Consider the following 12,899-nt stretch of genomic DNA (forward strand, 5'->3'; position numbering starts at 1 on the left):
GTGGCCGCAGGGTCATGGACGGGTGTGAGTGTGGCACAGCCAGGCGCGTCCTGTGAGTGTGTGCCCCAGTGACCCTGAGGTGTCTGCTGGCCCGGGGGTGCGGTGCTGGGTCGCCCTGGGAGGGGGGTGCCAGGGGCCGTGGTGCCCTGGCCCACATTTTTCCTCTGCATGATGGTATATTCCATTTCCTGTGTAAATTATTGATTTCATTGTTATGATTTTTTTTCTGTTACGTCAGTCCTAACCTAACCTAACCCAACTTGATATAATAAAAAGGTAAAGGTCCAGTATATCTCCGGCGCTTTAGTGTTGGTCTATTTTCTTCCAAACCTTCAGAAAACCCTTTGTATATATATAATACATTATTAAAAAGTGGCAGAAAAATGCCACCTACCCTCTACCCCCAACAAGCTTGGGGACCTGTGGGAATGCTGGGTTTTCGGGTGGGGGGAGATGAAAACGAGTAATTTCTGGGGAGTAAATTATGAGAATCACCTAAAACACTGGCAAATGGGTTGGGCTGCGTGTTCTAAAAAAAATAAATGAATAACCACGCGTGGTGAACCTGGTCTCACATGCGTGGGCTAATCACTAACCAAGTGTACCATTGCTAACCAAGCGTACCGTCGCTAACCAAGCGTACCATCGCTAACCAAGCGTACCATCGCTAACCAAGTGTACCATTGCCAGCTGCCGCATCATCGCTAACCAAGCCGCAGCGTCATCGCTAACCAAGCCGCATCATCGCTAACCAAGTGTACCATTGCTAAGCGCATCGTCATAACCAGTAATATCGCTAACCAAGTTGCGAGTCACTAACCAAGCGTACCATCGCTAACCACCCTAAATCAGCCCTGAGCCATGACTCAAGGTCATCCGGGCCTCGGGCTGAAAGGGGCAGGGCCCCGGATGACCTTGAGTCATTGCCCAGGGCTGTTTTAGGGTGGTTAGCGATGGTACGCTTGGTTAACGACGGTACGCTTGGTTAGCGATTAGCACACGCATGTGAGGCCAGGTCCACCCCATATTCCCACAGGTCCCCAAGCTTGTTGTGGGTAGAGGGTAAGTGGCATTTGTCCACCACTTTTTACTAATGTATTATATGTATACAAAGGGTTTTGTGAAGGTTTGGAAGAAAATAGACCAAAATTAAGGCGCCGGAGTTATGCTGGACCTTTACCAGAACTTGCACAGAAAATGGAATATACAGGTAACTCGATTTACGCGAGTTTGGTTTACGCATTTTTAAAATAACGCGGGGTCCAAAATCCAAATAAATGTTTAATTTACATGTTTTTTCCACTTATACGCGATATTTTATGGAGTGGCCACCATATGTCATGCAACTGGACTCACACGGCGCCGCGGCCACACAGCTGAGCTCAGTTCTTCCCGTGCGCCACTTGAACAACAATACAGTACCCATGCTGCCACGCTCCTCAACAATAGGGGTGGGCAGGTACCGGTACCAGTACCAGCTATATGGTATGGTACCAGTACCAGACTGCTCGGTACCGGTACCAATACTAGCCAGTCGCTCATGGTGTCCCTCATTTCTACCTCACATGAGTGAGGCTGAGAGCGAGTGCCTGAGTGGATATCTCGGTGATATGGATATTCTTTTTCTCTCTCTCCACTAAATGAAGTGAATATTTATTTTATGACAGAAACCTGCCTCTTGTTTGATTTACATTGTTTTTGATTTACGCGACCTCTTCATAGACGCAATACTCGTGTAAATCGAGAGTTACCTGTACCATCCTGTAGAGGGAAAAACTAGTGTATTAGGCGGGTTGATTCCTTGTATTAACAAATACTGATAAAATCAGAATAACTTAGCTTCAGTTGTGGCTTGTGGGTAATCTTTTTCTCGCTTGGCTTATTGGTTATTTATATTTTTTTCTTATCTATAGGTTGATCAAGAACAATCATGGCAGGTCCAAGCTGTCAAGTTAAATATTTACAAGGCATAAACTTTTCTCGTCTGACACTGAGTGAAAAAATTGATATTAAAAGAAAAGGAAGACCTACAGCAGTGGTGTCCCTTGAAGAAAATGCCAAGAGCAGGATCAAGAATACACACGCAAATTTAATGCAGGTGTTTACGGAGAACATGGCTGGCTCTGTGGATGTGATGAGGCTAATGCTTTGTTTTGCTTCCCATGCCTCTTGTTTGGCGGGGACCTGGCCTGGACCAAGAGTGGCATGAGAGTCCTGAAACATTTAAAAGAAAATAGCTAAACATGAAAAATGAACCAAACACTTACATAATGTGGTTAGTCTTTCATTGCTGGGCAGTGTAAACATTGCTGCTGAAATGACCTCCGCATACAGACTCTCAGTTGCAAAGCACAGTGAACAAGTGAGAAAAAACAGGGCTATTCTTTCAAAACTTGTGGACTGTGTAAAATTCTGTGGCAAGTTTGAACTCCCACTCAGAGGACACGATGAAGGACCTAGTTCCAAGAATCCTGGAGTATTTTGTGGAATAGTAGAGTTTGTGTGTGAACTGGATTTGGTTTCAAGGCTCATTTAGAGACTGCAACAGTCTTCAGAGGAACATCTACAACTATACAGAATGAAATCTTGGAATCAACACTAGAACTATGCAGAAACATGACTGAAGAAGAAGTAAAATCCACAAGTTTTGTAGCAGTGATGTGTGATGAAGCAACAGACATTTATGACAAAACACAGATGGTAATTGTTTTAAGATGTGAAATAGATGGAAACCCTGTTGAGAGATTCTGGGGATTTTTTTTTAACCCTTTCAGCTTGACTACAGATGACCTATCAAATGTGCTACTTGAAGAGCTACAGATGTTAATTGGTGACTGTCCCCATAAGCTTATTGCTCAGACTTATGATGGTGCCGCTGCATTAAGTGGAGCTAAGAGTGTTGTACAAGTTAGAATAAAAGAAGTATACAGCCGTGCTCACTTTGTACATTGCTATGCACACCAAGATAACTTGATTTTGGAAGAGGCAGCATCACAAAAGTCTAAAGTGAGAGTCTTCTTCAACAGTTTGTCAGGAGTACTAGCTTTCTTTTCTAACTCCCCACAAAGAATGGCCACATTAGAGAGTGTTGCAGATTTCCACAGAATTCCTAGGCCTTCAACAACACGCTGGAACTTCAAAAGCGGAACTGTGACTGCTGCGTATGAAATGAAAGATCTAATCCCTGAATGTTGCAGTAAACTAGAGTCATCTAACTCAGAGGCCACTGATGTAGCAGCGGCTGGTATAAAGAGAATGTTAAAGGATCCTGAGTTTAATTTTTGGCTGGTATTGTTCTCTAAAGTAATGCCATATGTTGATAGTTTGTTTTCACGGCTTCAGTCCAGAAATATTGATGCAGTTAAAGCTAAGGCTGCATTGAGTGCTTTCAATTCTGAAGTTCAAAGGATAAGAGTTGCATGTGGTGAGTGTGATACAAAGATGCAAGCGCTGCCTGAAGCAAAAAGAAGAAAACCTGAATTGCCTGAGACAGGTAGAACAACAGCCACCAAGGAGGCGTGTGATGCAATTATTGTGCTCTGTAGAGAGAGATTTCGCTTCACTAACCATCTGGAAGCAAGCAAGTTACTTCTAGTGAACAATTTTCCTTCCCATTCCATTAATTTCCCTAATAATGAACTTGCAAAGGCAGTTGGAGCTTAGCCAAAGCTTGAAAAAGAAAAATTAAGAACTGAACTTACAGTGCTATACAGCAGAGAAGATTTATGGAAGTCACAAAACCTCCCAGATCTTCTCAAGATGATAAGTGATATGAATTTACAGTCACCATTTTCAGAAACTGTCAAGTTATTGAAAATTCTAATAACAACTCCAATGACAACAGCAGACGCAGAAAGGTGCTTTTCAACTTTGAGAAGGATTAAAACTTTCCTGTGCATCACTATGGTGACTGAAGGACTGTCTGCTTCAGCAATGTTATCAGTTGAAGGTGCAATAGTAATGGAATCAAAGAACTTCAATGACGCTGTGATAAATAATTTTGTAACAAGTAAAAGCAGGAAATGGACTTTATTTTGAAGTAACTAACATAGCACATCGCCACTAGTACAGTCTGCCCTCCTCGCCATCTCCCCAAGCCAAGCCACGCTGCCTATCTAAGGACCTGAAAGCCCTGACTTGACTGCTGTACCATTCGAATTGGTGGATAATTAAATGCAAAATAAGTAAGTACGTACTATAATTTTATTTTCAACATTATATTGTAATTTGAAATTATTATGCAGGCCCCCAATTTTTTTACCACGACCCGCCACTGCCCGTCGCTGCTACTGGGTTAACAGTGTCAACCTCTGGAGTGTGGTGTTGATGACACAGATAAATACCTACGTGTGTAGCTTCCTCTCAGGGTCTTGTTGAGGCGCAAGGGTTCTTGACTTTCTTTAATCTTATACATATGCAGCCTTTGTCTCCATCTCTGCACATTCCTCCTTGCCAGAGAACAAGAGGGGTTAAAGCTTCTACATGGACAGTCCTGTTGCCTCGGCCCACTTGGCTGGTAAACTGCAAAAGTTTTACACTGTCACACTTGATAATTTATAATCCAGTATGTACAAATTTCAAAGCAAATGTTTGTCTGTCCACTTTTGTTTGCATTTTTATTTTTTCTAAAGGTCTGTGTGCAAGAAATGCATCTCAGATCAAGTATTTGGTTCAGGCCGTCCTGGAGGCAACACATTTCTGAGGTGGCTTTTTCATTCTGTCTTTCATGAAGCACGGCAACATTTTTTTTTCTATTTGTTACCCACAGCCAGGCAGGCCATCCTTAGACCCCCCATTTTTTTTTTTTTTTTTTACATCAAAGGAAACAGCTCAAGGGTAAAAAGAAAACTATTGAAAAAAAGCCTGCAAATCACTGCTCCTATAAAAAGAGTTGAGAGGAGTGGCCGAAAGAGAGGTCAATTTCGGTAGGTGAAGTGTCCTGATACTCTCCTCTTGAAAGTTCAAGTCATTGGCCGGAGGAAATACAGATGAAGGAAGGTTGTTCCAGAGTCAACCAGCGTGAGGGACGAAAGAGTGAAGATGCTGGTTAAGTCTTGCATAAGGGGTTTGGACAGTATAGGGATGAAAGAGTGAAGATGCCGGTTAACTCTTGCATAAGGGGTTTGGACAGTATAGGGATGAGGTTAAGTATAAAATCCTGTGCAGCGGGGCTGCAGGAGGGAGGGAGGCATGCAGTTAGCAAGTTCAGAAGAGCAGTCAGCGTGAAAATATCGATAGCATGGGGGTAACCTTCCACCTCTCACTCAGTGGTTGAAAATTTCCAGCTGGTTATGTCAGGGCTTAATTCAGGTCTCAGCTTCCCCCCCATCCACTTACCGACCACTCCTGACCTCCTCCACCTTTCCACAGGGTCAACATCAGCAGCAGTGGGCCAGGGTGATGGAGACGCCGGAGAAGGGCCCCGAGGTGCCAGTGCCGCTGCTGGAGTGCACGCTGACGGTGGAGGTGATGCGGAACAACGCCAAGCACACCAGCACACACAAGAAGGTCAAGCTGATGCTGGGCCGCAACGAATTCAGGTGTGTATGTGTGTGTGTGTGTGTGTGTGTATTTACCTAGTTGCCTAGTTGTATTTACCTAGTTGTGACATACGGGAAAAGAGCTACCCTCGCGCTGTCCCGTCTCCATATCCTCTCTTGTCCAACTTTTCCTTAATATCATGAATGTTTCTTGCACAAACCACCTCCTCCTCCAGTCCATTCCACAGCTCAATGCTTCTGTTTGGGAAGCTAAACTTTTTCACATCTCGCCCTCAACTTCTTTCCATGTCCTCTCGTTTCTCTCTCACTCCACACACACAGGTCCTCTCTGTCCAAATGCTCCACTCCGTCCACCACCCTGTACACCGCTATCAGGTCTCCTCTTTCTCTTCTTCTCTCCAGGGTTGTGAGCCCCATGCTATTGAGTCTCTCCTCATACTTCCGATCCCTAAGTTCCAGTACCATCTTAGTTGCCACTCTCTGTACTCTTTCCAGCTTTCTTATGTTCTTCTTTTCGTGAGGAGACCAGACCACTGCTGCATACTCCAACCTTGGCCTTATCATTGTAACTATTATTTTCTTCATTACCTCCTCGTCCAAATACACAAATGCCGTCCTTATGTTCTTCAGCAAATTCATAGTTTGTCCCATTATCCTGTTGATGTGTTTGTCCGGTGACATGTTCTCTGAGACAGTCACTCCCAAATCTTTTTCTTCCACTCCTCTGCATATTATCTCACTTCCCATCTTATAATCATATTCACATCTTCTACCACTCCTACCAAACTATTTTTTTACATTTCCCAAGGTTAAACTCCATCTGCCATGTACCACTCCACTCCCATATTTTGTCCAGGTCCCTCTGCAATGCCTCACAGTCCTTCACATCATTGACTCGTCGTGTGTGTGTGTGTGTGTGTGTGTGTGTGTGTGTAGTCATGTAGGTGATGTGTACGGGATATGAACTTGGCTCATGTTGTGCCTTGTTATCTTTAGTAATTTAGTAGGCAAGAAATGTGCATGAAGTAAGGGAGTGTGCGAAGGAGAAAAATATGTCTTAAAATAAATGTGTTAAATGAGAAATTACGGTTGTGGACGGAGAATCTCATATTTTTTGTTATTTGTTCTAAACACTCAGTGTAGTGTTGCCATCAAAGTACTTAACCATTTTCCTAGAGGCTTGAAGGTTACTAAAAGACATTTATGGCATTAGAGGAGTGAGGAAACAAGAACGAGTGCATTAATAACACCATCTTTAGGAAGTGTATTTAACATTTTCCATCCGTGACGCAGACGTCGGCGTCACAGTATGGAAAGGGTCAAGAGGAAATGGAAGAGGATTAATCCTCTTCTAAACCTCTCAATCCTCCTCTAAATTCCTCTTAATCCTCTTCCATTTCCTTTTAAGAGGTTTGGAAGAGGATTAAGAGATTTCCATACGGTGACGCAGTCGGACGCCCGTTGGAGTGAAGGGGTTAAAATGTTTGTCGTTTAAATAAGTTATAGGATATAGGGTCGTATTTTACAATATTTCGTTGCCCATGTACACCTATTTGACAAAGCTTTTGGAGGAGGAGTTTAAGGCATTTGCAGGAGTAGTTTTATGACCCTTGTGGTGGTGTGACCCTTCCTCTGTACCATGAACCCAAGGCTTTCATAGGAGGAGCTAGGGCATTTCCAGGGGTAGTTTAATGACCCTGGTGGTGGTGTGACCCTTCCTCTGCACCGTGAACCTAAAAGAGCTCCCATTAGAACCTGATTGATCCCTCTCTGACCTTTAGAAATAGCTGATGTGAGAAGCAAGAGTGTGTATGATACCGGCCTTATAACGGACAGTGGTGGTAGTAGTAGCAGCATCATTATTATTATTATTATTATTATTATTATTATTATTATTAGTTTATTTATTACTAAGATTTACAATTTCTAAAGAAGTAATGTTTCTCTCTCTCTCTCTCTCTCTCTCTCTCTCTCTCTCTCTCTCTCTCTCCCCCTTCCTCACGCAGGGACCTCATTCTGCGCATGCAAGGTGCCAAGAGCTCCCTGCAGTGGCCTCTCTCCCAGTCCTTCCAGCTGCACACACGGTTCATGAAGGAGGGCAAGGCCACCATCAGCCTGGGCATGGGCACCACCAAGCTGATGGTGTCCAACGCCCCGCCCAACGCCCTGCTGGTGTTCCTCAAGGTCCTGGCCAGCAAGAAGGCCGTGGGGGTGGAGGGCCAGGCCGGGCCAGCCAAGGGGGTGACGGCCAGGCAGCGGCTCCTGTCCACGCGACCGTCGGCCTTTGAGGAGATCAGTCCACTCACGCTGAAGGTTGGTGCTGGTTGTTGTTGTTGTTGTTCTTTCTCTTTTTTTCTCTTCTTTGTCTTCATTTTGTCTCTTTTTTCTTCTTTGTCTTTATCATCTTATTCTTTTCTCTCTTCTTCTTCTTCTTCTTTGTCTTCTTTTTCTTCTTCTTCTTCTTGGTCTTCTTTCTCTCCTTCTTTTTCTTGTAAGGAAATGACAAGACTATTATTAGTATTAGTATTAGTGTTAGTATTAGTATTATTAGTATAGTCTGTTTCATTCCGTCTGTCCACCAACAAAGCAGGAGTCTTGATGGATGTGGCACCTGCACATTTCTAATTGGTGAATACGTGAAAATCAACTGTTGTGATAGATATTCAAGCTTATTTTTCAATAATATATATGAATGTTTATGTATACAAGAAACAACTCAGTCATTTGCATGGATAATCTAACAAACAAGCACACCAGAAGACAAGCTTGTATCAAACAACAGCCACGTCATGCTCCAACGATCTGTGGTTTTTCATATTCATGGACTGATAGCTCATTTCAGGTATAATAAAAGACATCTGGCTCTGCAAGTTCAAATAAAGGGTATCTTAATAGTTTAATGCATGTAAATAATGATTAATAATGGAAATAACATGAAATATTAAATAATAACTGTTGAATGTGATGCTAGGTCGTTTTGAGTATTAGCAACACATCAAAACTCCTTACATATAGACACTTGCAGAGTTGTGTCACTTTATGTACGGCACCTGAATGAGATGAAGTGTGGGTGTCTGAGAGGCTATAAACTGTTCAAGTATGATCAGACTCTTCTGTGTGAATAAGCAAGTGTTCCTTCGTGTGCTTGTATGGTAGATTATCGATGCAAAATGGCATGTTTGTGGTTCACCTAAGAGGGCTTAAGGGTTTTTCTACACACAAACATTCAAATATATCACTGAAAATATAAAGTTCATCTTCACACAATCACGAACTAACAACGCACTAACAATGCACAGGAGCCACATATGCGTCCACGAGTGGCCAGACGGGATGAAACAGACTATGGTACTAGCAGTATTGTTGTTATTGTTATTATTAGTTATTATTATTATTATTACTATTATTATTATTGTTGTTTTATTGGTATAATCTACATATTTCTAAAGAGCTAATGTTACTCTCTTTCTCTCTCTCTCTCTCTCTCTCTCTCTCTCTCTCTCCCCCCCCCCTGGCCAGGAGTACGAGGGGGCCCGTCAGAAGAATGGCCGCCCGCCCCTAAAGGAACAGAACGGCCAGCAGCAGCAGCAGGACCTCGGCGCCTCCCCCGTCACCAGCAAGAGGAGGAGTGAGGTGTGTGTTGACATGCTAGTTGTGTTTACCTGGTTGTGACATGCTGGAAATTGCTTTAGTGGGGTCCTGTCTCCATGGTCTAGCTGGTCAAACTTAGGTCACTGTCGAAGTTTGCATATTTGGTGAGGCTTTTCCAGGAGTTTTTGGCATTTTCAGGGGTAGTTTGATGACCCTTCTGTACCATGAACCTAAGAAACACACATTTGACAAGGCTTTTGTAGGAGTTTTGGGCATTTCCAGGGGTAGTTTGATGACCCTGGTGGTAGTTTGACCCTTCTTGTATCCCATGAACTTAAGAAACACACATTTGACGAGGCTTTCATTGGAGTTTTGGGTATTTCCAGGGGTAGTTTGATTATCCTGGTGGTAGTTTGACTCTTCTTCTGTACCATGAACCTAAGAAACACACAATGGAAAAGGCTTTCTTAGGAGTTGTGGGCATTTCCAGGGGTAGTTTGATGACCCTGGTGGTAGTTTGACCCTTCTTCTGTACCATGAACCTAAGAAACACATATTTGACAAGGCTTTTGTAGGAGTTTGGGGCATTTCCAGGGGTAGTTTGATGACCCTGGTGGTAGTCTGACCCTTCTTCTGTACCATGAACCTAAGAAACACACATTTGACAAGGCTTTTGTAGGAGTTTTGGGCATTTCCAGGGATAGTTTGACCCTTCCTCTGTACCATGAACCTAAGAAACACATATTTGACAAGGCTTTCATGTGAGTTTTGGGCATTTCCAGGGGTAGCTTGATGACCCTGGTGGTAGTTTGACCCTTCTTCTGTACCATGAATCTAAGAAACACACAATGGACAAGGCTTTCTTTGGAGTTATGGGCATTTCCAAGGGTAGTTTGATGACCCTGGTGGTAATTTGACCCTTCTTCTGTACTATGAACCTAAGAAACATACATCTGACAAGGCTTTCGTGGGAGTTTCGGGCATTTCCAGGGGTAGTTTTATGACCCTGGTGGTAGTTTAACCCTTCTTCTGTACCATGAACCTAAGAAACACTCATTTGACAAAGCTCTCGTAGGAGTTTTGGGCATTTCCAGGGGTAGTTAAATGACCCTGGTGGTAGTGTAACCTTTCTTCTGTACCATGAACCTAAGAAACAAACATTTGACAAGGCTTTCGTGGGAGTTTCGGGCATTTCCAGGGGTAGTTTGATGACTCTGGTGGTAGTTTGACCCTTCTGTACCATGAACCTAAGAAACACACATTTGACAAGGCTTTCGTAGGAGTTTCGGGCATTTCCAGGGGTAGTTTAATGACCCTGGTGGTAGTTTGACACCTTTGACCCTTCTTCTGTACCATGAACCTAATAACACACATTTGACAAAGCTTTCTTAGGAGTTTTGGGCATTTCCAGGGGTAGTTTAATGACCTGAGTGGTAGTTTAACCCTTCTAATGTAACATGAACCTAAGAAACACACATTTGACAAGGCTTTCATGGGAGTTTCGGGCATTTCCAGGGGTAGTTTTATGACCCTGGTGGTAGTGTGATCCCTCTGCTTTACCATGAACCTAAGAAACACGCATTTGACAAGGCTTTCTTAGGAGTTGTGGGCATTTCCTGGGGTAGTTTTATGACCCTGGTGGTAGTGTGATCCCTTTCTGTACCATGAACCTAAGAAAAAAACACTCATTAGAACCCAACTTGACTCCTTTTTTGGCATTTGTTAATAGTTTATGTGAGAGAAAGAGGGTCCTGTCTAACACTCCCGGTCGTTCCCCCCCCCACAGGCGTCCCCCGGCAGGAAGGCCAAGGTGTCCCGCTTCCTCACCCCGTCGCCACTCACCCAGGAGCAGAAGAGAGTGATCCAGGCTGTGCACTCGGGCCACAATGTCTTCTTCACAGGTAAGGGTTGACCAGGATTTTTATTATTATTATTATTATTATTTGTTAACACGGTATTATTTTTATGTATTATTTTTTACAGCAAAGGAGACGGTTCTATGGCAACAAAAAAGAGTGCAAAAAAAAAAAGCCCGCTGCTCGCCGCTTCAAAAAAGACAAAAGTGAAGAGTAGCCAAAAGAGAGGTCAATTTCGGGATTATTTTTACGTGTTTTTTTTTACAGCAAAGGAAGTAGCTCAAGGGAAAAAAAAGCTTGCTATCCACTATCCCCATAAAATAGTGGGAAGATGTTCAAGTCGTAGGCAGGAGGAAATACAGATGAAGAAAGGCTGTTCCAGAGTTTACCAGTGAAGGACATGAAAGAGTGAAGATGCTGGCTAACTCTTGCATAAGGGATTTGGACAGTACAGGGATGAAAGAATGAAGATGCTGGCTAACTCTTGCATAAGGGATTTGGACAGTACAGGGATGAAAGAATGAAGATGCTGGCTAACTCTTGCATAAGGGATTTGGACAGTACAGGGATGAAAGAATGAAGATGCTGGCTAACTCTTGCATAAGGGATTTGGACAGTACAGGGATGAAAGAATGAAGATGCTGGCTAACTCTTGCATAAGGGATTTGGACAGTACAGGGATGAAAGAATGAAGATGCTGGCTAACTCTTGCATAAGGGATTTGGACAGTACAGGGATGAAAGAATGAAGATGCTGGATAACTCTGCCATAAAGGATTTGGACAGTACAGGGATGAAAGAATGTAGATGCTGGCTAACTCTTGCATAAGGGATTTGGACAGTACAGGGATGAAAGAATGAAGATGCTGGCTAACTCTTGCATAAGGGATATGGACAGTACAGGGATGAAAGAGTGAAGATGCTGGTTAACTCTTGCATAAGGGATTTGGACAGTACAGGGATGAAAGAATGAAGATGCTGGCTAACTCTTGCATAAGGGATTTGGACAGTACAGGGATGAAAGAATGGAAGATGCTGGCTAACTCTTGCATAAGGGATTTGGACAGTACAGGGATGAAAGAATGAAGATGCTGGCTAACTCTTGCATAAGGGATTTGGACAGTACAGGGATGAAAGAATGAAGATGCTGGCTAACTCTTGCATAAGGGATTTGGACAGTACAGGGATGAAAGAATGAAGATGCTGGCTAACTCTTGCATAAGGGATTTGGACAGTACAGGGATGAAAGAGTGAAGATGCTGGCTAACTCTTGCATAAGGGATTTGGACAGTACAGGGATGAAAGAATGAAGATGCTGGCTAACTCTTGCATAAGGGATTTGGACAGTACAGGGATGAAAGAATGAAGATGCTGGCTAAATCTTGCATAAGGGTTTTGGACAGTACAGGGATGAGCTAGAGTAGAAAGTCGTGTGCATCAGGGAAGGGGATGAAAGAGTGAAGATGCTGGGTAACTCTTGCATAAGGGATTTGGACAGTACAGGGATGAGCATGAGTAGAAAGTCGTGTGCAGCAGGGAAGGGTCTGAAAGAGTGAAGATGCTGGTTAACTCTTGCATAAGGGATTTGGACAGTACAGGGATGAGCATGAGTAGAAAGTCGTGTGCAGCAGGGAAGGGTCTGAAAGAGTGAAGATGCTGGTTAACTCTTGCATAAGGGATTTGGACAGTACAGGGATGAGCTAGAGTAGAGAATCAAGGGCAGTGGGGGTATGGGAGTGGAAGCGAGGCCCTAAATAATGACTCTCCCTTCCCTTCCCTTCCCCCCTTCAGGCAGCGCAGGCACGGGCAAGAGCTTCCTGCTGCAGCGTCTTCTGGGCTCGCTGCCGCCGGACACCACCTTCGTCACCGCCAGCACGGGGATAGCGGCCAGCCATATTGGGGGGGCCACGCTCCACTCCTTTGCTGGTGAGTGAGAGAGTGAGTGAGTGGGA

The 12,899-nt window shown here is 43.8% G+C and overlaps 1 protein-coding gene across 2 annotated transcripts in view; it reads left to right on the top strand.

Annotated features, from left to right (window-relative positions):
* The window catches only part of LOC126996764 (ATP-dependent DNA helicase PIF1-like), a 28,257-nt gene that overhangs the window by 528 nt on the left and 14,830 nt on the right, over positions 1–12,899 (top strand). Inside the window, exons 1-6 of one of the 2 annotated variants that reach the window (XM_050857600.1) lie at positions 3,556–4,184; positions 5,371–5,540; positions 7,508–7,814; positions 9,021–9,134; positions 10,879–10,993; positions 12,739–12,873. In XM_050857600.1, the coding sequence (XP_050713557.1) occupies positions 5,401–5,540; positions 7,508–7,814; positions 9,021–9,134; positions 10,879–10,993; positions 12,739–12,873 (811 nt within the window). In that variant the 5' untranslated portion in view covers positions 3,556–4,184; positions 5,371–5,400. Of the gene's footprint in view, positions 1–3,555; positions 4,185–5,370; positions 5,541–7,507; positions 7,815–9,020; positions 9,135–10,878; positions 10,994–12,738; positions 12,874–12,899 lie in introns of those variants that run through there. The other variant, XM_050857599.1, reaches the window with a different exon arrangement.

Source organism: Eriocheir sinensis, chromosome 11 (genome assembly GCF_024679095.1).
Source record: "Eriocheir sinensis breed Jianghai 21 chromosome 11, ASM2467909v1, whole genome shotgun sequence".
Classification (NCBI taxonomy): Eukaryota; Metazoa; Arthropoda; class Malacostraca; order Decapoda; family Varunidae; genus Eriocheir; species Eriocheir sinensis.